This window comes from Galeopterus variegatus, unplaced genomic scaffold (genome assembly GCF_000696425.1).
Source record: "Galeopterus variegatus unplaced genomic scaffold, G_variegatus-3.0.2 Scaffold654, whole genome shotgun sequence".
Classification (NCBI taxonomy): Eukaryota; Metazoa; Chordata; class Mammalia; order Dermoptera; family Cynocephalidae; genus Galeopterus; species Galeopterus variegatus.
Window position 1 is genome coordinate 50496 of NW_007726765.1, and position 26298 is coordinate 76793.

Genomic DNA, 26298 nt, shown 5'->3' on the forward strand with positions numbered 1-26298 from the left:
GGGGAAGAATTGACAAAATAATTATAGGCAACGTGAGTGAGAACTTTGAGCATTTGGAGTGTACCAGGCCAGAAATCTGGAGCCATCTCGATCTCTTAAGATGCTTTTTTTCAGCCCTTTAAGTGAAAGGTATAAAGGGAGGGGAAGCTGGGAGGAAAAAGAAAAGTGAGAAAAGCAGTAAGGGAGGAGGAAAAAAAGCTGGCCCAGTCCCATCTTGAAGGTACAGAGAAAGTTTTTTTAGAGGTGGAGAGAAGGAAAACCAAAGCTGTTATGTACCCTAGGGATACAATTTTAGTGGGAATGGAAGATTTGAGTGGTAAGGGAGGCACAGTGGCCTCCGGGGTCTCTCTCTTCCAGCAGTTGGGCGGTTGGCACCTCAATTTGAATTGCTGGGTGAGTAGTGGTGTGTGTGTGTGTGTATGTGTGTGTTCGTGTCCGTGCTTGTGGTCATGATCATTAAACCTGTCCTTTTTTTTTTTAAATTCAGCTGGTGGGAAAGAAAAAAAAAAAAAAGAATAAATGATCAATTCAAGTTATGCCCTTTCTCTAAGTACTTTTCACAGCAGTTTTTTGGGGAGGGGTGGAAAGGGTTAAAAAAAAGATGGGGAGGAGAGAAAATCTGACTTCCATCACAATCTTCACAGTTCTATACAGGCAATGCAGACCCGGCTCCCCAAGTACGGGTGAGCAGGAATCTGGGATGGGTGGTGGGGTTTGGGATTTCTTCTAACGAATAATTTTTTTCTTCACCCACCAGGGTGGGCTCCGTTGGAAGAGAGAGAAGGAAAAGTGACGTTGCCTCTTAGAGGAGCTTACTTTTGAAGCTTGAAACCTTTTTGAGCCATCAGGCTTTTACAGTAGTAGGGCTTGTGTAAACTGTGTATTTTGGTTTCATATTTAATGCTAACTTTCTGTTGCTCTGTCTTTAGTTGTATTTATTTTTAATCTCCAGATTTAGATGTCGACCTTTTAGGGCTATGTGGTGTTGCGTGTGATGTTTGTATTTTCTAAAGTTAATAGAAAATATGTTTTGGAAACCTGAGCAAGAAACTGTTGACAGCTCATTGTGTTGTTAATGATTAGGAAGAGGGGCCTTTTGCAGTACAGATTTTGGGTTTAGGATACATTCATTATACTCCATTAAATTGCTGGGTCAAATCTTTTGCCACAACCAGTGCGGGCATTCTTTTGAATTTGGAGGCAATTCCTTAATTATCTTTATTATTCCTTTTATTATTTTTGTGCTTGTTGAATGGCCAAACAGAAACATTTGCACTGGTCCATCAGCTCCTGGATCTGATTTTTTGGGGAAAGGAAATGAAATATATATAGACTATTCTTTTGAATTTGGAGGCAATTCCTTAATTATCTTTATTATTCCTTTTATTATTTTTGTGCTTGTTGAATGGCCAAACAGAAACATTTGCGCTGGTCCATCAGCTCCTGGATCTGATTTTTTGGGGAAAGGAAATGAAATATATATAGACTATAAGAATCCTTATGTTTTCAAAACCATGAATTAAATACTATACATCATATTAAAACACAAAGTGGTTGATAGTTCTTTAGTTGAGTGTAGAGGGACAACTGGTGTAGGTCTTGGCTTTCCTTTGCAGCTGTGTGCAACTTTCTAGTTCAATCTAAGATTGTGTAAACTGTCACGAGTTGTGGGGAAGAGCGTGCAAGCTGGTATGGCAAAATGTGTAAGTTGCGTTGCTGCAAATTTCATACCCAGTGCAGTCTCCCATTTGGGGCATTCCTGAAAGGTTCCAGACCCTTGTTTACTCAAATTACTTGGTTACTTAATAGCAGTCCTGCTGCTTTGGTGAGAGTAAACCTCCATTCTTGATGTCTTTTATGAGAAGAGAGTTGCTTTGGAAGGGTAAATTCTTGACTCCAATGATACAGATATTGTGATCTTTGTATTACCGCAACAAGCTGCTACATCGGCGTTTTTCTGGAAGCAACAGAGCCTGCAACCTTGTATTCTTAGGAAAACCTCCCCTTTGTGGTTTGGGGTTGATAGGGGGCCTGACTGAGCTATGTAATGGAATTCTTTCCCTCTGCTGTATTTTGGAATGTGATGAAATCCTGACATGCCCTCCAGATTACATACTTCTGCACACATGTGAGGACTTTTTAAAAAATTGAACTTTGCCTGGGTCATTGCCTTGTTACTTTAAACTTCCAGCAGATCAGCTTATGATCAGAGGGCCCCATGCAACTCTGTGTGCATTTTCAGGTGTATCTTTCATTGAGGCTGTGGATGCCTCTTCAAGAATGCCCATATTTGGGACACCAACAAGGCAAAATAGAGTGGAACAATGTAGTTCTGCAATTGTGTTGCTCTTCCTTTCAGTCTGTCTCTGCTGAATTCTTGCTGAATCCCAGGGTTTGGGTATTTGCATTTTTTTTGCCATGTGAATGAAAAACGTTCATTTCTCTCCTCTGTTTACCTGCTCTTTTTTAGGGAGAAAATTTACCTGATCTCTGCAGGAAATAGCTGTTTTTTGAGCTTTTATCAGACTCTGTGGAACAAGCATGAGTCTTAAATACAATGTAAGATTCGAAAGTTAAACACAGGCTATACATGAAAAACAAAAGACATCATTATGCAGCTGTTCCTTATAAATAAATTAGGTATATCAGGTTTTGTTCACTACCTCTTTCTTGAACTCCCCAGGATGTGATAACCATTACACACTTAAAATTTATTCTAAATCAAAATTGGTGATTTCCTTTCCATTATATTTAGGAATCCTTGGATTTGGGGTTGTTGTGTTTGGGGATGGTGGTGGCCTGCAAACCATTATTATTTTTTTAAAAGTTGTTTTGGATCTGAGCTTTTGGATTTCTTCATTTTGAATAGGTTAGATTTATTCCTGGCTCTGTATTGCAGATCTGCTCTCTTGGAAACAGCGGTACCCTCTTACCCCATTCCCAGACATTCTCAGCAAACTCGGACACTTAACAAGATTGATCACGCTAACACCGATCATTTAAGACCTAAGTAGTAGAGATACATTTGGCTGGAGGGTGGAGGTTGCAAATTCCTGGGAAATTACTTAGGGGTGAAGTAGCTGGTTCTTCATCTCTGAGACCTGATGGGGGATTAGGACAGAGGGCCCTGTTGTGCCTGTCACACTCCCTCACTGACCTCCACGCTGAGAATTTTGTGGTGCTATGGCCTGCTCCTGGATGGAGGCAGGCAAGAAGAAAACCCTGGAAACTTGCTGGTCAGGGGCAAGCCTGGACTGGGTGGGCCAAGATGTAAGCTCGCAAGTGTTTTAAAGGTTAGTTGGGGGAGGCACAATGGGATGCTTTCTTTTTATTGGAAAATAAATGAGAATGAGTGGAAATAAATTATGTTTAATGAACTTAACTGGAAGTAATTGTTCAAGAGCCTGTGAATGCACAACTTTGCTGGGGCGGGTCTTGGCCGTGGTTTTCACAGAGCCAAGCAGCTGGAGCACATCTTTATTTTCCAGGTTTGAATGTTCCCCTTCCAGTGCCCACTTCCTACCCCAACACCTCCGGACCCCACTCCCACCCCTCCCCTCCTCCTTTTTGAGGATTAAGAAAAAGTCATTAAGAAGAGCTGCATTTGGCCCTCTAGACCCTCAGTGCTTGGCAATCTGCTTGGTGTGTTACCAGCTGGGTGGTTATAGGATAGAAGCCTCCTCCCCCTTCCCCCAACCCTCCAAAAAAACCACAAAGGCCAAGGACTTAAGATGGTTTGAGTTAGTTCCGTGTATATGCGTGTGTGTGAGAATTTGGATGAAAACTGACTGCACATTTACCCTCTCCCTGCCTGCCCCATTCAATCATTTCACTGCGAGAAGAATTTTAATGCCCGTTCTGCGTCCATGAGAAACTATGAGTTGGCAGAATTTTGCAGATGGGAAAGAGAATCTTCTCTCTTTCTCCTCTTGCTGTCTAAGTGTTTTTGATTCCAGAGAGGGAGAGAGGGGAAAAAAAGTCAGCCGTTGATAATTTTCAAAACAAATACACAGCACCCTTCATGTCAGGCTCTCAGGGGTTATAGAAGCTCTAACTGTGCAGTCTGCTGGATCCGGACGGTCCACACAGCCCTGCCAGGTGAGGCAGGCTCTGTGCCCTAGCTGCAGGGTGGATGTATCGCTTCTGCATCTCACAGGCAGATCTCTTTTCTCTTATCACCTCGTTTCTCCACTCAAACTCAAACCCCATGAAACCTTCTCTCTTTTATTTATTATTTTCAACACGCAGTGCTGTAGCTATATGACTTCAATAGAAGTCCTGTCTAGGGAAATATTGCACCATTAGCTGGGGGTAAGGCCTAGACAGAAAGGAGAAACATTCAACTATGGAAGGACCCTGGCCACTGCTCTGAGTGGGTCCTGGCTGGTTGGGAGTGGCAAGAGACAGGTTAAAATGTCCTGAAGAATCCCATTTGGAACCAAGAGAGGAAGTCCCACCTCTGTATAGGGAAGAGGTTCACAGGATGCAAAAGTGAGATCTTCTGATAAGTTAGGATGTGCCGAGCATGCAGGCCTGGATCCAGGTTGCTCTGGGTGTGTCTCCTGGTGGTCATTCCATCGCTGAAGTAGTTGCTGATTATTGGGGTAATAGGTCATTGGGCCAGGAGTTACCTTAGCTGACCATTCTGTCACCCTCTTGTTCATAGCCTGAAATGAAATGGGACTAGTTGAGTCACCAAAGGGTTGTTGATGAATAAGAAACAGCCCCTCCTTCATTTCATTCCCGACCCCTCCTCTTCATCAGCTCTCTATGGCTCCAGTGACGTGAAGCATCTATTAACATTTTACTAGTTGCCATTGGCCTCCGTGCAGCCGTGGTAAACAGCATATGGAAAAATGCATGGAGATGAACTATAAACCCATTTTTATGTGGACCCGGAGTGAATGGTGTCCCTTCCTGATGCCGATTTCAGCCCCTGGGAGGGCTGGCAATTTAAGGCCACTTGAAGACCTTCCATATCTTCCCTGAGGAGGGGGAAAGGCTGACAAATGCTCCTCTGTGCTGCTTTTGTTTCATTGTGCTGGGCTCCTAAAGGCACTTTCTGGCCCCATTTTTCTTCTGCAGAAAGGGAGAGCAATAGGGGAGTATTGAAGAGGAGAACTGAGCAGAGACCAGGGCTAGCAATGGCTCTATTTGTTTTCAGTGTCTGCTGATTAATAGGTTGCAGAGGTGAATGGCAAGCTTTCATTGCCTTTAAGTCGCCCACAGTCATAGACGGTTGAGGGCTCGGGGTTAGAGGGGGGCTGGCAGAGGGATCCAGAAGTGCCTTAATCAATCTTTCACTTGCCAAGTTCCAAATTATGAGCAGCATTTGGAAGGGTGTGTGGGCACTTGGCGATCAGGGTGGCATGGCCAAGTTGCAGAACACTATACTTAAGGGTTCTTGAAAGGTCAGAGGTCAGCCACAGGGGGGAGCCCCCTTTCCACTCCCCCCCACTGTAGTTCCATGAATACTTCGGGTGGAAAGGCTTTGTGTGCTTTGAGGGCTGTTAAAGGACCTTTCTTTATAATTTAACTATTCAATGCTCAAAACCCTTAGAGCTTATGGAACAGAACAGGGGCAGGCTTTGCTTTGGGAAATAGCAATTTCTCCAGGTAGAAAGCTTAAAGCCCTAATGGTTTAAAGTCCTATGAGGATTTGGTTTCCTTTTTAATAGACATTGTTTACTTCATTTAATGGGCTTAGTTTTTTAGCTGACTTTTTTTTAGTTTCTTGTGACCCAGAACGGACCACATATAGTGTTTTTATCATCAGAATCCTGCTGGGCCCTGATGTTTGCATTTAAGAAGCAGAAACATCCTATTAAATATCTTCCCCCCAGCCCCACTCCCATAATCAGCCAAATGCTGTTAAAAAAAAAAAAATCCCTGCTAAAATTACTCAGTGCACTGTGGAAAGGGTATGCCTGGCTGAGTCAGCGAGCCCTGAGCTGTTCCTAATTTTGGGTTTGGGAGCATTGTTTGCTGAAACCAGTCTAGGCTGCAGTGACTGGTAGGTGGGAGTTTGAGGACTGATTTCCACTGAGCCCTGAAGCATCTGTGTCCAGCTGGGAAGGTTGGGCCAGGCTGGTCCCATTGGGTGTATCTCACCACGTCAACTTGGTGATTAACCCCATCCCAGTAATGGGAGTGTCTGCAGACGTCACTGAGGTAGCTACAAGTACGAGAGTGGGGAGGTAAGGTCTGGCAGGTGAGCCTTCAAGGCTTCGAAATGCCACTGTCCCAAGGCATGTGACCTGGGGAAAATGTCTTCCTCTACTGGGTGGAACTAATAACAGATGCTGACTACTTCATAAGTTTGCTGTGAAGAGTTAGTAGAATAAAGTATGTCACACACTCAGCACAGAGGCTGGTAGTGACCAAGGCTCCGTTAAATGTTGGCAGCTCTGAGCTGTGCTGGTGTTGCTTATAATGCTCCAGGTGTAGCAGTTGGTCAGTCCTTGTCCCACCCTCAGATCACTTAGACAAGGGGTTCTAAGGGGCTTCACAGGTGAGTTTCAGGTGCTGATGATGGGCAACTTTGGCATAATAGTTTTGGAACTATGTGGAATATTGTAGGAATGTTTGCTGTTTTTGTGGCTTAAAGATTCATAGTTTCATCATATTCTCAAAGGGTTAAATACAGTAACGTAGGCTCTTCACAGCGTAGCTTCCCTTGACCATCACCAGTACGACCTTGAACATTAATGAGTTGTGACTGGTGGTAGTGATTTTGTACCCCACATAGTTGTGAAGAGATATTTAGAAGACAAATAACTACATTAAAGTAGTTTCTAAAAGGAACCTGGGTTTATGCTGCAGTTGTTTGCCTGAATATTGGACTCTATATAAAAAGATAAAAGGGATAGGGAATAAATATTGCAGGCTGTTTAACCCACTAACAATCCTGGCATAGATTCTTGCCTTAACTTAGTTGCCATGGATGCTTTTCTGGAAGGTTGTCTATTTCCCTATCCAACAGTTACTTTTTACAACTGAATTTTCTTAGGGTGGTACAGTTTTGAACACAATTCTTAAGGACCTCTTTAAAGAAGTGGGAGCTGTCAAAGAGAAGGGGAAAGTCTAACGGACATGTTTCTATTTGGATTTTTTCATTTATATCTGCTCTTACTTAAAGTCCCTCACCCTGATTCTGGAAGGACCTAGGTCATCTCCAACTTATCCTTTTTTAAGTTTCAGCTCCCCTGTAGCGATCTTATTCATTGGCATATTTAAGTGATAATTTTTTCACACAAGAGGTATTAAAATGTATTTTTTAATGATGTAGGGCATTTTAAAGAAGGGTGTGTGCCTGCAGAAAGGTGGCTACAAATCATTCCCACACTTGTCCCGTAAGGAACATCCTTACCCTTGAAATAAGGAGTGAAATCTGTGGCTGTGTTTTTCCCTCTGTAATTTAATTAAAGGAGACTAGAGGGTTAGCTAATTTCATCACCATTAGTATCTATAGACTGCATTTTTTTCAGAGCTGCTTTGGATTGCACATTTAGCTATGTGCCAGGCACTATGCTATGCACTTTGCATAAGTGATCTCATTCAGTTTTTACAACACTATGAGCTACAGAGACAGAAACAAAGTCCTAAAAGAGGTCACACAGACAGATGGGTGGAGTAGAATTTATACCTGGGTCTTCCTTGAACTCACAATCCTCACTCTTGGTCACTGTGTGTGATGCCAGTGGCCTCTAAAACCGTTTTAAAGCCACTGTTTAGCTGAGATGGTGTCTGTAAGGATTTTGGACTGGATGGTTTCTGAAGGATCGCCCAGCTCTGTTCTGTGATTCTTAGTGGACTACATTTAAAGAGCACAGCCATTTACTTGAAATGAATTTTGATGGGCTTTATCCTGTTGTAATGCTTAACAGTCGCAATTTGGTGGTTCCTATGCAGTTTATGGAGATTGTGCTCACCACTCCACAGAGGGGCATTATAGGGGACACAAAGTTCTAGAAGACACAGTCCTTGTACTTAAGGAACTTAGGTGTAGTGGGACCAAGAAGGCGCATACCCAACCCCAGCAATGGGTATAATGTGATGTAGAAAAGACTGTGAGGTCCTAAGGCTGGAGGAACATAGGCATTTGCAAGAAGAAAATCCTCCCATCATAAAAGGAATCCAGGTATAGGCAAGTTGGATAAGGTAGCAATTAGACCCTGGCTTTAGTAGGTTTGACGGAAAAGTTCCCCTTCTTGCTTGGGAACCAGTCAACTTCAACAGACAGGCGTTGGTGCACTTTTATAGGGACCTGCCTGGCATGCATTCAAGATCAGAAGGGAGGGCCATGTTTTAGGAAGGCTCCCATTTTTTCCTCTAAAGCCAGGCAGCACCTAAAACTTCTAATCCCATTCTACCCCCAGTACCCCCATGTTACAGAGTTTTGACTGAACAGGAAAAACTACTTGGCTAGGCTCAGGTGTGTGAAATGATACAGGGTGTCAGCAGTCAGAACAGGGCCCCAACTTTTGTTGGAATTGCCTTTATACACGTATCTAAGAAGAGGGAGAATTAATTTTTAAATCCTACACCCAGTTAACTTCATCCTTTGCTGTACAAGTAGAGAAAGAGAGTTTCCCCTGCATTTCCTGTGAGTTCTGCTTGGAAAAATAGCTGTGAGATTTGTGCTTCTGTACTGCAGTCAGATCCATGTCATCAGGCAGCTTCTCTCTAACAATAAAAATAACATTGACAGTAAATCACTAATCAGCTTAGCAGGTGCTAGTTTCCGTGCTAAGCCCTTCCTTTCCTTGGGTTTTCTAAGACCTGGGACTTGATGTAGGCTTAGAACTCATGTTCTTAACCTCTGTGCCCCTCTGTGCCCATGTGGTTCTCGGGCCTGAGGTTCTGACTCTTGGCTGAACAGAAGAACCACCCATGGCGCTCAACAGGCAGACCCAAGATGCTGGGTCTTGAGTCCAGACCTACTGAATTGAGTCCCTACTGAGACATTTCCTGATGGGGGATCTGAATTTGTGTTAAGCAACCCAAGAGATGCTTGACTCGGCCATGGTTGAGAACTGCTTGTTTTGATGCCCGTTGCCAGAGCTTTCTACCTCCATGATGGACTGATATGTTCTCTACCTTCCATGGCTCATGGTGGTCCCACTCGCATGGCATTTGCTTGGTCCTTCTACCCCCAAGTGACGTCTTCCCTTCTCCTGTTGGTCCCACTGCTTTTCCACACTTACTTTAAACTGCCTGGGACTGGTCTGCTTTCTTTCATGTCGGCGGGTGTCTATCTTTCCAACCAAATAGAAAACTTCTGGAAGGCAGCAACAATCATTTTCCTTTCCTCCCAATCAATGGTCTCCACTCTTTCTATGTCTGTTCGTCTCTTTCTCTCCCTCCCTCTCTTTTTCTCTTTTCCCTCTCCATGCCAGCACACAGTGGGAACCTATTTGTTGGTTACTTCTCAGGTTGTCCTAAACAGAAATGTTCCCCTAAAGGAAACCCCAGTACACGTGGGCAAGGTGCGGCCCTGGCACCTCCTTTCCCCTGCTGGCTCCGCCTCGCCCAGACATTCAAGGCTGCTGGCTCTAAGGAGGTGTTTCTGGTTTCCAAAACTCCCTCTCCTTTGGTGGCTTTTAGCTTAATTGCTTTGATTGCAAAATGGTAACTCACAACACAAGGCTCCCGTGAGCAACTAGCTGGCCTTTTTCTCTGAAGGAGTCCAGTTGTTATAAGAATCGGTAAACCAGGCTGTCGGAAGTATTGACTTTTTTTCCTGTAGTTTTTTCTGGAGCATCCAGGATGGCCATATTTTTCTTTCCAAACATACCCATGAAAAAGTTAGAAGCGCTTTTTAAAGGTGCCTTTCCCATAATTAACTGTAGCAAGAAATGCTCTTATATCCTTCCTCGCCCACTTAAAGAAAAAAAAAAATGACAAGAAGAAAAACCGTAAAGAAACTAACTGCTCAGTGGTCCCTGAACTCAAGAGGCGCTAGTGGGCAGCACTAGACGCTTCCTTCTTTTCATTTAATGCAGTTCCTTTTCCTTGATGTTAATGCAAGTTGTGCCTTCCTAAAAGTAATAAAAGGAAATGAAGACACGTTCTGAAATGAAACTTGACTCTAATCCATTCATCATCTAATACTAGCCTCTTTATCTACGCTGGTACCTAATCTGGTTAAATGTCCCTGTTGTAGGATTTTAGTGAAAATCCTCTATTGGGAATAGGGTTTTTTGCAATTGGATTACTCTCAGTAAATGGCCCAGTAGTTCGCTTGTTTCAGCTTAATTTTTTCTTTGTGATCTTTCTGGGCTAAGTTATAGCACAGCATAGTCGGGGGGAGGGGGCTGAGAGTGGGGCAGGGGAAAGAGAAAAGAATAATTTGGGAAAGCCTAGGCCATGGCAAATAGAAACGCACTTAAAATGCTTTACCCCCTGCTTCTCTCCACGGATCCACCCTTCCTAAACACAAAAGTGCCTGTACTTTGTTTTCTAGAACTGCCCATTTCTAAAATGCATACCTTTTATTAGCCCAATTCATCATCATCCAGTTAGTTTATTAGTGTTCCCTGATGACTTCCTAATGAATCGGGGCTGCTGTAATCTGCATAAAATATGCAGGTGCTTGCCAGACAATTTGGAGCTTTCTGGTAAAGTTCACACTCCCACCTCAGCCACGAGTGGGACTTTTTATCTGTGCTGTCTGTAAAAGATTGTGGCATGCCTGCTGTGTCTAAGGGCAGGGAGGGCTTAGGAGCCTCTGGGGGTGGTGGATAAGGAGGCTGAGTGAGGGGGATTTGGGTCCTGCAGAGTTTCTTGTAAATGAAGGTTCTCTTAGCTATTCCCCCGTGCAGCCTGCCTGCGTGCCTGCCTCCTAGAGGTCCCTCCCGTGGGGCCCTGGGGTAGGAGATCCTCCCCACATGCAGGAACGCAGTAGGCCTGGGAGATTAAAGTCCCCACTTCCGACTCACCTGCCGGTGGGAAAAGTGCAAACTCTTGGGCTCCACGGTGGGGGATGATGGCGAAGGTGTTTTAAAAGCCAGGCTCAGTGGGGAGGTGAAAACTGGAGCAGACCAACCCAGAGAGCTGTCGTACAACTATGTTATTTTTAAACGATGGGGACGGGGGCGGTGGAATTGAATGCATCTTACAAAATCAAGGTGGGAGGGGGTTGTCAGGGGAGCGCAAGGGCCGTGCTCTGAAGTCTTGGGCCACTGGAGGTGGCTTGATGGTGTCTCTCTCTGTTCTCCTCCTCCTCACAGTCGAACAAAGTGCCAGTGGTGCAGCACCCTCACCATGTCCACCCCCTCACGCCTCTTATCACCTACAGCAACGAACACTTCACCCCGGGAAACCCACCTCCACACTTACCAGCCGACGTAGACCCCAAAACAGGTAGGCCGTGGGCTGGGCGCCAAGGCAGAGCGCTGGTCCTGGGGCCCCCGAGGCCCTGTCGAGGCCTCCGTGGGAAGCCCAGGGACGGGGTGTGGTGGGAACGGTAGTGGAGGGGCTCCTGTTCCTCTTCTGGGTGTTGAAAGGGAAGCTCTTCGGGGAAGCCCAGCCTCGTGAGGGAGTGATTTTCCTCTCCCTTTTGGAGAAGTCTATTTGTAGTGCTAAAGATCTCTTTAGAGCTCCTGGGACCCCTGAAGGGGCTGTCATGGGAACCTGGCTATGAGTACCTCAGTATTTTTCAGGAGTGGCTTATTTATAACTCCAAGAGCCTCAAACAGACTTGGAAGCAATAATCGTATTGGAAGCTCTCATGGGCTCCTTCTTGGCTTCCTGGGAGGATAAGAGAACTAACAGCATGGCTCCCATAAGCCCTGATTGGTTCCCTTGGTGGCTAAGGGACTCCAGTGACTTGACATTGGCTTGTTGGTGCTGCCTCAAGACCGCATCACTGGGTTTCAAATTATCTTTGCTGATTTATTTGGGTTCTTCTCTCCTACAATAGCCTGGGTATTGTCAAGTCCATTTTACAGATGTGAATACAGAAGCCCAGATAGGTGTCCCCATTTCGTCATGGAACAACCAGTAGGGTTCTCAGGCAGAAGGCGCCACATTATCCTTCAGCGTTTATACTGTCTTCTCTCTCTGTCCCACTTGTTCATTGACTGCTTTTTTTCCCAAAGGGGAGAGGGAGAGAAGGCAGGGTTCCTTGTGGCCCCACCTCCAACAAGATCTAAAACAGACAGGCCGCCACAGCTCATGGTGGGGTGGTCTTGGGAGAACAGCTACGGCGAGGGTGTGGCTTTCAGGCTGGGCGGTGTGCTGGCTAGGAGTCCCTCTCTCCAGCTAGGCCCTGAACTCAAGAGGCGCTAGTGGGCAGCACTAGACGCTTCCTTCTTTTCATTTAATGCAGTTCCTTTTCCTTGATGTTAATGCAAGTTGTGCCTTCCTAAAAGTAATAAAAGGAAATGAAGACACGTTCTGAAATGAAACTTGTATGAAACTTGTAATGGAAGGATAGGTTGCAAATGGCTGCTCCATGTCTCTCTCTGGCAGAGAGAGTTGGTGTCCGGCCGAGGGAAGCTACCTGGTTCAGTGGCCTTCGCTGCCCCTGAATGAAGCCACACATTTGCTGGGTTGTCCTGGCCTCTCAGCCCCCTTTGTGCTAGTGTGGACCCAGCCTGGCGCTCGGATGGCTGAAGGAGGCCACCAGCAGGCCGCGGGCCCTGCAAGTGGATGCCAGTGTCAGCGTCTCATTTAAATAATGGTAGTACAGGGAATAGCTTTTAAATGGTTATCGTAAAACATATGATTAACGTCTGTGGACTGTTTACTTTTCCTTTGCGAACATTCTTTCAAGTCTGCGAATGGCTCGGTGTAGGGTCCAAGCCCAGCTGATCCTGTTTGGTTTTTGTAATAGAGAGAAAGCAACGGCTGCGTGAAAATGTCACCCAGGGAGACTTAATTTACAGATTAAAAGCCTCCTGAATGAATTTTTAAAAAATGAAATAGTTTTCATCCACAAACACGCAGCTCGTTCCCTTCAGTACTGTTTTAATTCTGTGGTTTTGTGCATTCTGCTTCCCGCATCAACTGCGTGGATCATTTCCTCTTTGTCAAAATTGCTCCCAGCACTCTTGCTTTCCAAGAGTCGACTGCAGGATGTGCTCCTGTGGAATTAGGAGGTGTGCGGTGGTGCATGCCTTCAGAATTCACTCGTGTGTGCGCCTGGTGAAGGCTCTTGCCCCTGTGATAATTGGGGTACCCCGTCAGCAGATGGGGCTGATTCCCACAGGTGGCTCTGTCCTCTAGTGAAAGAGACTCCAGCACTGAGTATACCGGTCCTCCACATCTCCTGTCTGTTCAGTTCTGACTCTGCCTTGGATAAGATGTCAAGTGGCATTTGGGCAGTTTCTCCAGCTCATCTTCTAAGTGGAGGTGGAGACATTTAGAAGAGTTGCCTTGAGAGAAGGAAATGGTAACCTTTCAAAGGCACACAGCTCAAAAAGTGTGTTAGAAACCAGAGGAGTAACTCTGCTGCAGGTAAGTCATTAGAATGAAAAGGGGCAAAGCGACAAGTTGCTTAGGGAAAGGGAATTCGTATCACCAGACTTGATCACCTACTGTGAGCCAAGTCCTTTAAATGTTGTGTTCTTTTCTTTTTAAACTTCAAATGATCACACCAATCACATAAGGCAGAAGTACCAAAGATGGTATGTTCTGAGACTGTCCAAGTCTACCCAGTGTACCAATCTGTCTAGAATGAGATAAACTAATTTTTCAAACTAAGGCTGAAAGGAAATGAGATGAAACCTGCTAACAGTTATTGCATTCATAATCCAGAAGGAACGTCATGCTAAGATTCCAGAAGAGATGTCTCTCTTCCATTTTTCCTCATTCTTACCCCCCAGCACTTGCTCCTTTGCTTCTCTCCCTCCTTTGACCTAAAATGCTGCTTCTTCTCTCAGGAATCCCACGGCCTCCACACCCTCCGGATATATCTCCGTATTACCCACTGTCGCCTGGCACCGTAGGACAAATCCCCCATCCGCTAGGATGGTTAGTACCACAGTAAGGAGTTCCATTTTTTAATTTTCTTTTTGTTGTTATATGGCATGCTTATTATTTACTGTGTGTGTGTGTGTGTGTGTGTGTGTGTGTGTGTGTGTGCGAGTGTGTGCACGTGCGTGCGTGCGTGTTAGGAGACAGGGCTGGGGGTGGGTGGTGGGAGGGCATGGTGGGCGGCTGCTGAGATGTCCCGGAGGAATGCAGGCAGATCAGCATCCACTCAATGCAGTGTATAGGAAAAAGGTTATTGATACTTAGCATTCTGAACCCATGGTCCCCAAAGGCTCTGTGGACAGAAGTGCCCTAAGTATACTTTGGGAATTGCAGAAGGCTCCTGGAGCTCCTACCTCGTGAAGCTGATCACAGCTCTTCTGCGAATGACAACCCAAACTGGAGTTGTGTCATTGTGTTGAGTCCTTCCTTTCTGGTGCTGCATATGTGGGGGCAATGGATTGGGAACAGACACAACCTGTGTTTGGATCCAGGGGCGGGAATGGGGATTATTCTCTTACAACCCCAGTACCCCCGACCATCACCCCCAAGGTTGACAATAACAGTGGAAAGTTTCGACTGTTGCAGAAACTCCATGTTATTTAACCAGCATCTCTCTGAGATTGCTTGCACGTTGATTGCTTTCCCCAACTATGAAGGGTGGGATGGGGCAGCTGGTACCCCTCACTCTAGCATGTGGGGCCTTCCTGAGTGTCAGCCCTAGTCCCTGGCAGTGCCCGTGTAATTTGACTGCCTTTTACAAATTTAAAAAAATGTGTGTTTTAAAACCAGAGTAGAAAGGCCTTTAATGTGTAAGCATAAGGGTGTGTGTGTGTGTGTGTGTGTGTGTGTGTGTGTGTGTGTGTGTGTACGTACTTGTGCATGAGCACGCATGTAATGTGTGTTTTGTGATTGTATATTTCTGTGTATATATTCCTCCATGTTTACCAGTGATCTCTACTCTTTAGAAAACACAGAACAGTGTTTTGAATGTTAAATGAAATAAATCCTGCAGAAACTCTCAAGTTTAGGCCTTTCATAGTATTAAAGAAGATAGAATTTTGGAATAGCTCACACCCAATTCTACCCTTATTTCTCTAGTTGAACAGGTTCTATGCTGTTTTTTAAAAAGCAGATTGTGTTCTATAGTAGCTATTCCAAATACCAACTTTGGGTGTAGTTTGTTTCTTTGTCTTCTCCTTATTTTTGTTTGGGAGGGTGAATAAGACATGAGCTTGTATCCCATTTCTTCTTAAATAGATGGAGCCGTTCCTCCAATAGTTCTCCATCATTTGCCCCATTCAGATGATGGGGAGATATTTGAAGTCTAGATAAAAAGGAATAGCCAACTCAGACAACCCTCTGTCAGAAAAAGTTGTGTGTCTTTCATGAGGATGCTATTTTGCATGTTGCTGTATTTTTTAATTATTGTAATGAGGTGTGATTGTCTATTGGTTACCCACAATTCTTCTTGGGGACTCTCCCCCCCGGTAACTCTTGTCAACACTTGTTAATTTGACAAAAGGCTACAAATTAAGCTCTGTTAATTTAATGTTTTCTCACCGAGATCTAAATACCGAAAGAGGCCCAAAGCGCAACTGAAGTCCTTTGATTCACTGTACTTTATTTTGGTATAAATTTACATTCATTATTGTTTTCCTTTGGATGTGTAGCCCTCAATTAGTGTGATGGCTCCATTAAAGCAAGCGAGACTTCGCCTTTAATTATTACAACAAAACACCTAGTTTCAGCTTGGGGAGAGGGTCTCTATTGACATAAGCAGAGGTTATAAAATTTAATTAGCCATTCCTATCAGATTTATGGCATTCAAATTGTTCTGTGTTTCTTCCCTTTGATCCTTCCTGTACAATCCCCAAGATTTTTGTTCTGATCAAATGAGAATAAAGCTTACTTTGCAGTGAGAACTTTTCCCTTTTCCTCTTTTTCTTGTCCCCACCCCCACCCTCATTTTGAGTCTCTCACTTTGTACCCCTTCTTTGTAGGCAGGGTCAACCGGTGTACCCAATCACAACAGGAGGATTCAGACACCCTTACCCCACAGCTCTGACTGTCAACGCTTCCATGTCCAGGTGAGTTCCAAGAATCAGGGCCTTCAATCAAGGCCATGGGTGACTTCTCAGAAAGTTCTCTAGGTGGCTACCAGGCCACCCGGGGGACTGCAGTTACGTGTAATTCTAATAGTGTGGAGCTGATGTGGCATTAGGCTTTATTCCTAGTAAAAGTGAAAAATTGTCCTGAACTTCCAAGGTAAGTGATGTCTTCCTAGGTCAAATTTTCAAGTCAGTCAGTTGAGCAGTATACCTAAGAAATTAAGGAGGCAGGAGGAAGCAGTTAGGACATGAGAGGTTTTGAAGGTGTCATGTCTCTGTTGTCCTATACTGAGTAAGAAAAAAGGGGGTGAAGGTAATTTTATTTTTATACAAAGAGTGTGGGAGAAGATTATTGGTCTTTTCAAAGTTCAAACTGATTCAGAGTCAGCAAGAAAGCACCCTCTTCCCCCTCTAAAGTAGCAATGTCCAGTAGAAATATAATGTGAACCACATAGGGAATGTTAAATTTTCTAGTAGCCACATTTTAAAAAAGGTTTTTTTAAAAAAGGTGAAATTATTATTAGTGATGTATTTTATTCAACCCTACATAGCCAAAATATCATTTCACCATGGTATGTATCACTGTACAACAACTATTAATGAGATTTTACGTTCTTTTTCAAAGTACATGGTTTTTGCAGTGTGTTGTGTGTCTTACACTTAACAGCATATCTCAGTTTGTACTAGCCACATTTCAAGTGCTCAGTAGCCACATATGGCTGGTGGCTACCATACTGGCCTGTGCAACTGTAAATCTTTAAAAGTTTAAAAAAAAATTGTGTATAAATTTATATATATTTATATTTAAGCATATATACAACATACGCACATATCCTCATGTTTTCCTTTTCCTTCCTCTAATTAATTCTGGCTAATTTTTCAGTGACTGCTAGTTTATTTACAAACTGGTTGGCAGCAGTATGTTTAAGTAGTCACTAATTGCCCCTAATGATAGTTTTATTTTCTGTTCATCTGATTTTCAGTCAAGTTAATTAAATCGGTGGAGGTTTAGACTTTCCTGATGGGCTGAAACAACTAATCCATTCTGATGATGGCACATAATTAAATTAGCATGCATTACATGGCAAGGATGCTGTCCCCAGCCTGTTCTCCCCATCTCTGTGGCGAACATGGGCAGCCAAGACCAGAGAAAGGGTTGGAGAGACAGGCCAAGATGCTTCTTTTCTTACTTACAAAATAGTGATTTTGGTGGGGAGAGAGTAAGAATCACATTCATTAAGGAAAACAGACTGTAGCAAATCTAGCATTTATAATTATGCCATGATATCATATAATCATAAAGATCCACATCTCACATGTGATATGTCATCTAAATTTCAAAATCCACACCCAGATTAGTTAGGCTGGAAAATGCTTGTGTGTTCTTTGGTCTATTGAGAAGAGGAAGGTTACATTCATTAAATAACGTCATCACAACCTTGCAAAGCATGGGAACGAAGATGGAATCTCCCAGGAGGAGAGCTACTTCTGAATAGCTCGTAATCCACAGCGCACCCTCCCTCTGTCCTAGCATTTACATATTGCACCTGATCATTTTTTGTGTTTGTTTATTCGCTGCATTCCAGAGGTTAAAAGCGGTGAAGTAATTGTAGGACAGGGATTGGGGTTAAGCTTATCGATTGAATTATCATTAGGAGGTTAGTCGATGATTTATAGGTGGGCAGTGGGGTGGGGGAAAGGAAGTGAACGGTGGGAAGAAAGGTTAGGGGCGCGGTGCAGGGAGAGGCGGCCGATTCCCCAGGTAGACCGTATGAAAGGTAGCTAGTTAAAAAGCGTATACAGCAAATTAAATACATTATTGTGGTAATGGGGCGACAGAAGTATAGGTCTATTATACTTATGGCAGTTATAGCAAATGTAGGCAGCTTGCCCTGTTCCAGAACAGCCTTTGATATTCATTCTATTCAGCAGCGGGGCCAGGACTTCTCAGAATTAAGTGATGGGTCATTATACTTTAAACACCATGGAGAAGCCTAGATTGGCAATTAAACAGCTCTTGCTGACACTCACTTGTGCCACCCTGTGACCCCCTTTAGATTGAGATGTTGGAGCTCCGGGCCCTCAGCCTGCTAAATTGGTGCAAGGCTCTTCTCCTGACGAGAGCGGGCTCTGAAATCTGCCGGCTTCAAAGGGAGCGAGATCATGTATAAACCATAATGTGGGTGCACCGTGGCTCACAAAAAATAAGGCAGGAAGAGATGAAATGTTACAAGTGCAAGGGGGAAAATGAGAGAATAATGACAAACCTAATGCAACTCAAAGCAGGATTGTTGCACAGGAAAATGCATCCTACTGCTTGTGCATAAAATCAAGGCCGGCAGATGACATCCAGTTAACAGAAACGTGTCAACAGTGAAGTAAAGTGAGAGTGAGTAAGAGAGAAGCCCCTGAGACAGCCAGAAACAAAAATTAGTTGTCCTTAACAAGTTAAGGTTCATCATTATATTCTGGCTTGGAGCCATGAAAGCAGACGGGGGTATATAATGAGCTGCTTAGAATTTTTAGGGTGTTTATTGCATTTCGTGAAATAGTTGTCTGCAGAAAGGAATTTCTTAAGCGGCATACGGCCCGCATGCGTGTCACATGCGGCCTCTTTCTCTGCGTTTTCTGATATGGGAGTGTGTGTAGGTATGAGCATACGGCCCTCATGCGTGTCACATGCGGCCTCTTTCTCTGCGTTTTCTGATATGGGAGTGTGTGTAGGTATGGGGACTCAGCGCTGTGCATGCTTCACGGCTGCACTGGCCGCTTTCCCCACCCCAAAATGTACTCAGTTGTGCTGTCTTCCTGTGGTATTTGGTATATGTTCACACATGTACACACACACAGTGACAGAGTGTTTTTGTCCCCCCCCCCCCCCCCCCCCCCCCCCCCCAAGTATGTCAGTGCACATATTCTCATTCTGCAGGAAAGGAGCATATGTATTTGAGGAATGTCAAGCCTTTAAAATTCATAGTAAAAGCTGCCACTCCCACCACTTCACCCAAGGGCTTGCAGGAACACGTGTTCTTAACTTATGTTTCCTCTGAGGCCTTGGAGCAGTGGGAAGGAACAGGGTGCAGCTTGGGAGCCCGGATGCCTCTCAAGAGTGTGCATGTCTCCTTTTTCAGTTTTTTGATGGGAAGAGAAAGGGGATGGAGGGTCTCTCTCTCTCTCTCTCTCTCTCTCTCTCTCTCTGTCTCCCTCCCCCGTCTCTCTCTCTCTCTCTGTCTCCCTCCCCCGTCTCTCTCTCTCTCTCCCCGTCCCCCTCCCTCCCCTTCCTCCTTCCCTCCCTCTTTCCCTCTCCCTCCTTCTCTCCCTGTCTCTCTCTCTCCCACTTTCCCTCTCTCCCTCTATCTCTTTGACACCCTAAAAGGACTTGCATGATTCTTTTTAAAAAATCATGTTGTTGTTACCAAACTTCAGCACTGGCTTAAATTTGTAAAGGCAGTGGCAAGAGAGGGCTAATCAGGGTAGAGTTTCCAAATCAAATGTTTACTATGGCTCTGGGCCCCCTTCAAAAATCGGCATTAAAACCAGATAATTTTTTTCCTATTGATCTAGGTAGATTCAGTTAGTACTTTAATTTTTTATCATGTTTTAAATTAACATTTGCTATATTATTTTGGCTAAATGGAAACTATCTCCAACACACATGTGGGAAGAACCTTGTAAATAAATACAGGATTCTTTTGAAATAACTGTCATGGTAAAACCTCATTGGACCTCTAGTTCACACCGGAGTCAGCTTTCTCAAGAGCAGGTTGTTATTCCCTAGGTGGTATGTTGGACTATTTTGGTTTGGATTTATCAAGAAAGCAACAGTTGCCATGACTCAGGTTCTTCTTCACCGGAGCTCCCCCATCTGCTCACGTGTCACTTTGCTAGCTGGAGCAGGAGGCTGCCATTTTGCTGTCTTTAGGGATTCTGCCTATCTTGTCCCTCACCCTACTTTTCTCCCCAGCAGTGTGACTTTCAGAGGGATGGTTCTAACCCAGCACAAATCACGGTGACTCCAAGCATATCAGCAAATGTAAAAGCTGTTTGTCCAGTCCAGGTGTCAGTTTGCAGAGGAGTAGCTTGAAATTAGCTCTTAATGTCCCGGCTAACGTGCATGGTTGGAAAATGCCAATTCGGGGCCTGAATCATTTAGACGACTTTCCTAAAAATGAATAGTAGTAGAGAGGAAAACACAAACTTTGTCTTTTCTTTATTTACAATTTTGATAATCATTTAGAAGTCTTTTTAACGATGCATAGGTGACATATCAAGTAAAAGTGATTAAGGAATCCTAAATCTTAGAGGAGAAAGAGCATACAAGTCAGAATTCAAAGCTACATTTGCGTTTGTGCTTTTTTTGTGTGTGTCTTTCCACAAAGGGATACGAACTTATTCAGAATGTCCCTGACTTATGATGAGAACCACATAGGAAATATTTGAGTTTTTTCCTTTCTTTCTGCCTCACTCTCTCCCATTCCTGTCAAATGATGGGGCACAGCAACAAAAGAAAAATAAAAATTTTATTGCACTTCATCAACAGAATAAGGCCTAATGAGGCATGCACAGCATTGTCAAAAATGTATGTATGTTTCAGCCACGTTAATATTTTATTTAGCTGTCAATATACAACAAAAGATTTCACCTTTCATTGTAGAGCTGATTAGGACTTAGGAAATTGTCTTCTTAGATGCCACTAGTAATGCCTCAAAAAACAAGTGGACGTGCAATTTCCAGCCGGTAGTCCAACCCACTGTTTTGCCCAAGTACATCAGTTGAATTTGTCTCTTGCTAAAGATGTTAAAAATCATAATGTCTCATGTCAATAGCAATAATGAAGGGGAAGATTGGCTTTAATGACATTATGAGAATCATTATGTTTAATTTATCGCTAATTAATGCTGACAGGTTTCATATGCCCTGGGTTGCTTTCATGTGAGTGTTACATATGGGGTTTTTTCTCTTTTTTTCTTTTTAATTGTGTGTACTCATCCCTCCTCATTCATTCATTTTGATTCTGACGATTTACACAGCTTTCTGTCTTCTAGGTTCCCTCCCCACATGGTCCCACCACATCATACTCTACACACGACTGGCATCCCCCATCCGGCTATAGTCACACCAACAGTCAAACAGGAATCCTCCCAGAGTGACGTCGGCTCACTCCATAGCTCGTAAGTGTTGCTCTTTTTATGGCTTTCTTTGTAGCCATAGTGTTGAGCAAGTCCGGGGCTGTGCGGTGGCAGCTCTGCGGAGGGCAGGCATTCCTTGGTTTGCTTCCAGCAGACACCCGGCCTTTGTGGGCTCTGGGCTCCCTTATAAAGAGGAGAAAAATGCACAGTGGCGGAGTTTCACTGATTGCACCCACTGCGGTTAGAACACAGCCCTTTTGTGTGTGTGTGTGTGTACTTGGATGGACTGCGATTTGTAACCACTTCCCTGTCCCCTAACCCGTAAGTGAACATTTGGGGCTCTGTTTTGCAAGCACGAGAAAACCCTGCCTTGGGAGAGACAGCAACAATGTGCTTTCCCCCCGGCTTGGGAAAATGGTGTATTTGTGAAACTCGAGGAAGTGGTTACAAAATCTCTCTTTTCTCCCACCCCCTCCCCAGGTTATTTTTGTTCCATTTTCTGGGGTGGGGAAGACTAAAAGTGGAAGCATGCTTTTTATTCAAAAGTGCTAGGCTTGAGTGTGAAGGAGATGGGCCCTCGGCTTTGGAGGCAGTTGGACCATGTGATTGTTTATTGGCTTATGTCTGTCGGTTTTGTCTCTATCCAGAAAGCATCAGGACTCCAAAAAGGAAGAAGAAAAGAAGAAGCCCCACATAAAGAAACCTCTTAACGCATTCATGTTGTATATGAAGGAAATGAGAGCGAAGGTCGTAGCTGAGTGCACATTGAAAGAAAGCGCAGCCATCAACCAGATCCTCGGGCGCAGGGTAGGTGACCCTTCCCAAGCAGACGAGGTGGAAGGGTGGATTTGGATGCAGAAGTGTCCCTGTCCTAATTTCTTTGGAGAATCCTTTCTCTTTAGCCACATTCTGAATCCTCAAATGGCCTCCATTGAGTCAGGGCCAGTAATTCCACATCCAGAGGACACTGAGAACAGCCACACCTGTAGTCTTCCCCCACCCCTGGACAGACAGGAAAGGATAGAATGACACAGATGACAAATCATGTTTTGCCTGAGCACTCCCGTCAATGCCAGGACTCAGCAAACTGTCAGTGTCTGCAGATTATACCGTTTCTGGTTGGGCTCACCTGAAAAAGCAGCCTCATTCACTCCCTGGCCGTGGTATAGTTTGTGATGTTTTTGTGTGTGTCTCCCTCTCACCCCCTGTCCCCTCCAGTGGCATGCACTGTCCAGAGAAGAGCAAGCGAAATATTACGAGCTGGCCCGGAAGGAGCGACAGCTTCACATGCAGCTGTACCCCGGCTGGTCCGCGCGGGATAACTATGTAGGTGGATCATTTTCCTTCCGACTAGAGTCTGTAGGGATGTACCATCTGTCCATATTGACAGAGACCCGTAACTGCCAACTTGAGTCAGGCCTCAGGACCATTCAGTCTGCCCACTTCTGGGACCATTAGCATCTTGTTTGGTCTCCATACTGGGGGGTCTTGTCTTGGCTTCCAGTCTGGCTCAATCAGCATGTAGTAATTCTTCAGGGAGGAGGGAGTAAACTGAGGCTCCAGGGTTCCAGCTTGGGACCATGAATGAGATTGATTTGGGCTGTCCACACCTGTTTTCCCCTTTCTTAGAAGAGGTGGGGCTCTAGGATACACCCAAAGGAGCTTAAGTAGTTTAAATTTTGGGTTAGGTGTCCCGTGCTCCTCAGCAGCGATCAGTGGTGTGGTCTTTTGGGGAAGACCAGCAGGTAGGGGTGGAGGGGGAGAGTTTAATTCCTCATAGGTATTCCAGCAGGGCCTTTACCCTTAAGAAGGAAAAACAAAACAATAGCCTTATGCCATGGCACAGTAGCAGTGGGAAGTCTGCTTCATCCTGAGAGGGGCATGATGGGGTATCCCTGAAAGTAGTTGGAAGTCATCTTTTGGCAGGATGGATTCAGTGAGTCTGGGCCCAGCGGGGGTAGGGTAGGTAAAGGTGTGTGTCGTGCGATGTGTATGTTCTGGGGCTCAGTGCTGGCTGCAGGATGTGCCTAATTTCCTCTCTTGGTTTTTAGAAAACACTGTAGGATTATTGTTTTTACCAAATGCAGTGGTTATGACACTCAGGATTTCTCTCCTGCCATCAACTCCCTTGTCTTTTGGAGACTTCTGTCCCTTCTCACCGTTATCTCTGATCCTGCATTTTGCCCAGTAGCTCAAGTTCTGGACTCTCTTTCCTCTCTAGATGAAGGAAATACTTCTTCATTTGCCTGATACTTTATTACATGGCGTTTGGTTTCATGAAATGATTTTACCGTCCACTCAGGGGGAAAACAAAACCCGCCAATGCCAGCATAGGCTTCTCCTCCCTTCTTGTTGGTGTTACGGAGCCATCAGGGCTCCCTGACATGACGCTCCCATTGGCATCATCGGTGGTGAAGAAGCTCTTTCTGTACGGGGTTAAGATCATTAAATTATTACTGATTGTGAAGTACTGTGCACAAGGTAATATGGGATTCAGATTAAGTTAGATGTTTTGCTCTCTCACCTTGGCGTCCACAGGAGATCACAAATATCCACATGAATATGAGGTCCGTAGTTTCTTCTTGCTCTGACTAGCTATTTCAAGCTTTCTGCCTCTTTATTCTCATACTTTTAAGCATGTGCTTGCTGTGAAGATGGGGACGAAGGGAGAACAGAGACTGTTGGGCTTAACTCCCACGCCCCTGCCCATGTCTCCCTAGTCCCCACCGCCCTTAGTTGGCAGCACTGGACTGTCCTCCCACTGGGAGTTGAAACAGGAAGCAGTGCTAGTACCTCTTGAGTGGCACTTTTTGCTCTGCTGAGAGCCCTTGTCACTGACAGATGGGCAGCACAAGGTCTTACCTGCTTGGGACCTTTCCATTTGTCCTCAGCGTGAGTGCGGTGGGGAAGCCTTTCTTCTGGAGCTGAAAGGGAGAGGATGAGAAAGTTAATGCTCTCCCACAGGCTTGCTGCTCACCCCCACCTGACCCCGAGGTGGAGCTTTCCAGCAGCAGGCAGGCTCCACAGCCTCCTCACAGGCAGCCACATCATTTCAGGACAGCTGCTCTCCTCATTTCAGGTCAGAGGTTCTTAGAGTTCATCTCCAGCTTCTACCTGCTACAGACCCAATTCTCTGAGTAATCCAGAATGGTGCCACAGAGAGGATTCAGTTTCTTGGTAGACGTCCTATCCCCAGTAAGCATTTGGGGTCATGCGTAGTAGGGCGGGCTATGCATGTACAGCTGTGTAGGGAGTGCACTGCTCAACTCTAGGTTGTGCCATTTACACAGTGTGTCTGTGCAAATGGTGTTCCTTTTCCCTGGAGTTGTGCAGGGTGAAATCTCCAGAAAGATGCAAAGCAGACTTTGTGATAGCTACATGACTTACCTAGGAGTCATTTAGACACAGTATCGCCCAAGGCTTTTTGTGAAGTGCTTTCTAGGTTTTGGAAGGTCCATGAGGCACTTGAAATGACTTTGGCTCAGTTTTACATTCAGAAGATGGTTTGGTATAATGGGAACCCCTGAGAACACTCGAGAGAAAGTTTAGAGGTAGGTCTGGATTTAGGGCTACAGGAACTTTATCTCTGCTAAGGGGTACGTTATGGTTGCTCATTACACGTGAGTGTGAGCATACACACTCTCACTCCTTCCTTTTGTGACCAAGGAAAAGTCTGGAGGCAAAAATCATAGCATTGAAGCTTTTATGGGTTTAACTCTGGTGGAAATTTGTTACTGTTTCTTTTTAACTAACTTGACATAGGAGTTTCTATAAATTACTTTGGTGATTGTAAAGTCCAAAAGGTTCTTCTGGAAAATGTTTTCTGAGCTACCCTCATGTCTCTTTGACATTCCTGCTCTTCCAGCCAGTGGTGACAGCAGCCTTTATGTTGCTACCTCAGGAAAGTAGAGTTGAGTAAAACAGTCACATTTGGGTTGTCAGACTTGGACATTCCACAGAGCACAGGAGAAAATATTTGGGGTACCGTAGTAATATCTAGCCCCTGGCGTTGTATTAGAGCTTTATTTCCTTTCTAAGTCTTCCTTGTTAAGTAGAGATAAATCCTGTGCTATTTGCTCACCTGAGCTGGTTTTTCCTCACCCCTATATTAGGCCCTTTCTTTCTCTTGTCACTTTTAAAGGGGTAATGGGGTGGCCATCTCCATTGAGACGTGTCTTCCTCTTCAGTAAGTCGTGTTTATAAACTTCATTCATATCCTCTTCCTATTAAAACACAGTCCCTGTCCTTCCTCAGTCGTGAGTGTCTTGGTTATAGATCCTAAAATGACAGCTTCGCATGGGTAGAGGAATTTTCAAGTGCCTTCAGAATATATTGCAAGGAATTAGAAGTGGACAGAGGATGACTGAGAAGCCCTTGGGTACGAGGATGCCGACACCCCTCGAAGGTGAAATGTTTCTGTGCTGAATTTTTACTTCAGGCTCCTAAATCAACTGAAACTGGACCCTCCTATCTGTTCAGAGACAGCCTGGTGGCACTTTGCTCCTTACATGGGGAGGTTCAAGAGGGAAGGGAGGGCACACAGGCTCATGAGACTTGGACCTTGGAAGAAGGCACATGAACTCCTTAAAAAAAAAAAAATGTATACCAGGGAACATAGCATGTTTAAACAGAAGTGCTGGACCCTAAAGGCTGAAATGAATTTCCCAAGTGGCACTGGCATCTTGATCTGTGAAAAAAGGGGCCTTCTCTAAACAGGTGGTTCTCGGCCCTTAGATGGAACCGGAGCTCTGGTCTCTTCACTTGGAGGGTCCCCTTGTACAGCCTAACACACTCTCAAGTTTTCTACCTGTCATTGCCCTTTTCTCTTTATTGACATCAATGTACCGTGAGAACCTTTAAGCAAAGGTAATATTTAGATATCTGAAACACACAGAAGTGTAAGATCATTCCGTCTTTATTTATCCCAAGCAGCTAACTCACGTGGATAGGGCTGACACTGATGAGGTGACAAGGAACCGGTTTCAGACTTGGAGTGAGGCAGTTGCCTGTACAGAATTCCTCCCTAGTCCCATTCCACAGCCACGATCATGAGTAGACTGTCAGGATGGCAAGGAGGATCA

General features: G+C 44.7%; 1 protein-coding gene across 15 annotated transcripts in view; it reads left to right on the forward strand.

The window, feature by feature from the left end:
* The window catches only part of TCF7L2 (transcription factor 7-like 2 (T-cell specific, HMG-box)), a 74299-nt gene that overhangs the window by 36062 nt on the left and 11939 nt on the right, over nt 1-26298 (forward strand). For 7 of the 15 annotated variants that reach the window (XR_550364.1, XM_008571004.1, XM_008571005.1 and 4 more), the window contains exons 1-7: nt 1-393; nt 11232-11364; nt 13887-13989; nt 15981-16067; nt 21119-21259; nt 21865-22024; nt 22436-22543. The exon at nt 1-393 is cut by the window's left edge and continues 7 nt beyond it. Coding sequence is in view for 14 of the 15 variants with exons in the window: in XM_008571004.1 (XP_008569226.1) it covers nt 271-393; nt 11232-11364; nt 13887-13989; nt 15981-16067; nt 21119-21259; nt 21865-22024; nt 22436-22543 (855 nt within the window). In the remaining variant the exon portion in view is untranslated. The remainder of the gene's footprint in view (nt 394-11231; nt 11365-13886; nt 13990-15980; nt 16068-21118; nt 21260-21864; nt 22025-22435; nt 22544-26298) is intronic. The other 8 variants (XM_008571017.1, XM_008571008.1, XM_008571011.1 and 5 more) reach the window with 4 other exon arrangements.